Source organism: Myotis davidii, unplaced genomic scaffold, assembly GCF_000327345.1.
Source record: "Myotis davidii unplaced genomic scaffold, ASM32734v1 scaffold122, whole genome shotgun sequence".
In the NCBI taxonomy this organism is placed as follows: Eukaryota; Metazoa; Chordata; class Mammalia; order Chiroptera; family Vespertilionidae; genus Myotis; species Myotis davidii.
This window is the reverse complement of record NW_006293234.1, coordinates 255,814-258,259: the sequence shown is the minus strand read 5'-3', so window position 1 is coordinate 258,259 and position 2,446 is coordinate 255,814. Positions and strand designations below refer to the sequence as shown.

The 2,446-nt window shown below is 39.4% G+C and overlaps 1 protein-coding gene across 17 annotated transcripts in view; it reads right to left on the bottom strand.

Annotated features, from left to right (window-relative positions):
• Nucleotides 1-2,446, bottom strand: part of SGIP1 (SH3-domain GRB2-like (endophilin) interacting protein 1) — a 226,394-nt gene that overhangs the window by 123,352 nt on the left and 100,596 nt on the right. For all 17 annotated transcript variants that reach the window (XM_015565995.1, XM_006766889.2, XM_015565994.1 and 14 more), the window contains one exon: nt 2,187-2,250. In XM_015565995.1, coding sequence (XP_015421481.1) covers nt 2,187-2,250 — 64 coding nt within the window. The remainder of the gene's footprint in view (nt 1-2,186; nt 2,251-2,446) is intronic.

Sequence of the window (2,446 nt, the reverse complement as noted above, 5' to 3'; positions counted from 1 at the left end):
GGAGAGGGGGGGTATAGGGGGATAAGGACACATATGTAATACTGTAATCAATAAAAAAAATTCCCAATTCAATCATTTTGAACAGGGGTGAGGAATGTCTGGTGCTCGGGCCGTATAAGGCCCACAGAATCATTTAGTCTGGCCCTGCCAAGGCAACTGCAGGCGGGATTAAAAATTCAATAAACCTGGGAGCTTTTTTCATAGCAACATAAATTTATATTAAGTGAATTATATTAAGCAAATGATGTTATACATATCCAAATGATCCTTGGCAGAAAAAAAGGTTCCCTACCCCTAATATAGAACAAGACTAGAGTAAAGGTAATTTTCATGAAATAATTATTTACCAAAAGAAAAAGCACAAAGAAAACGTAAGAACAGGTGACTTAATATTTGCTATCTATATTAAAAAATAGCTTTTATTTCCCCCGAATCCTTTATGTTCTCTGGCTTCAAGGTTGCCCACTGCCTAGAGAAGGAAGCCCAAGTGACACAGCCTGGCACTTCCTATCTGGTCCTGATGTCCTTTCCAGATTTGCCTCCATGATCATTCTTAACTGGAAAGAATGGTAGGCCAACTGCCTTATTTGTCTTGTCCTGAATACCAGTTGACTCTTCCACCTCGCTGCTTTGGCTGTTGTTCCTTTAGCATGAAATGCCTGTCCTCAACTTGAAGGTCAAACTCGAAGTTCTTCCCTCCCTGAAGCTTCAGTGATCACCTGTCCAAATGTGAGCTTTTCTACCCTCAAACTCCCATGAATTCCATTTTTATTTGCTCATAAGGAACTTACCACATATTAATTTGTATTAGTAATAATGAGTAGTGTTGCTGCCATTTATTGAGCATTTACTAAGTAATAGGTCCCAAACTAGTCATTTCAAATGTTATTTCATTTTGTTATATGAAAGCTATCTCAGTTTGTGTGCTAGATATTTTATCCCATCTATAATAATAAAAGGGTAATATGCTAATCAGACCGGACATCCTTCCAGACAAAGCTGGAGCTTGAGGGAAGCAGTCCGGGTCCCGGGTGCCTGCCGGTGGCCGGAGGGAAACCTGGGTCCCAGGTACCGGAGGGAAGCCGGTGCCAGCAGCTGGGGGAGGAAGGCCTACTCTTGCACGAATTTTCATGCATTGGGCCTCTAGTGAATTATAAAATCTTGGAGGACAAGGACACAGGCAATGCTAAGCAGCCTGTGATAAAATGTATGCACGATAAAAATATAAAGGAAGAAAAGCTAAAGGTGGTAAGTAAATGTAACCTTCTCCATTTTTACCTGTGCCCAAATAATTATTGATTTTCACATTTTCTAACTTTCTTTCATGGATTCCCGCCAAATGATGGGTTTAATGGGCTCATTAATCTGATTTAAGCAGACCACACAAGGTCTTCAGTTTTACATGGCCACAACCAGCTGCAGGGGAGTAATGGTTCAGTCATTACACTGGTCTTGGCTGGAATCCTGAGTTCCCGGCCTCTTACTTTCCATGTGTAAGTTACATGCCTGCCTCTAAGCGGCAACTGAGATTTTTGTGTCCGAGCTAAATACTCTACAGGACTATTCAAGATGGTCAAATAAATGGAATAGAATTGTTACATCATTGGATGTTTTCAAGATGGGTTTATTAGAGTCTGAGGGCAATTGATGATCTTGGGTGTGATCGTTTAAACATGTAAAAGTATCCACGGGGTTATTTCTGGCACTGGCTTCTTATTCACAGCCAAATAGCCTATCCTGTGAATTCTGTTGGTTGATTTACAGTTTTGCTTGTACAAAATCTTGGCATCAAGTGAAAGCTTTGGAATGTTATCTGAACAAATTTCTGTTTCTGGCTAGGCCTAATCTACCTAAACAGGTGTTTTTGCTTCTTCATTTCACTCAGAGCAAACCTAGACGTGGTAATAAATACTCTTAGTCCCCACAGAAGTAACAGTAACACTTCCTCCCTCCCAGATTTCTGGGAAACGTGGTTATCAAGTTATAAAATAATAACATGTGATGAAAAACTGAACACATGGTGAAAAGTCTTTATCTTTGTAGAGTAAATCTAAGAACCATTTATGCCTAACAGTTACAATTTACCCAGAAACAGAATAGTACACAATATCCCAGAAGACTCTATGTCCTCTAAGCGACAATGACAACAGCATCTCTTTGAGGAGGCAAACTTTTAAAAGACTTACGTAGAATCAGTGTCCTTTTCTTTCTTCCGTATCCCAAAGGCCTTCCTTGTACGTTTTTTCAATCCTGTGGGAAAACAAGAAAGGGTCAAAGCAATCTATTTTTTATTTGAATGTTCCTGGCAACATTCATATAAACATAATTTAAAAGTTGCAACACATCCCTTAAATTTGAATGTTCAAAAAGCAGGGAAAGTTTCTTCAATCAGGTGTGTGTATGTGTGTGTATGTGTGTGTGTGTGTGTGTGTGTGTATATATATAT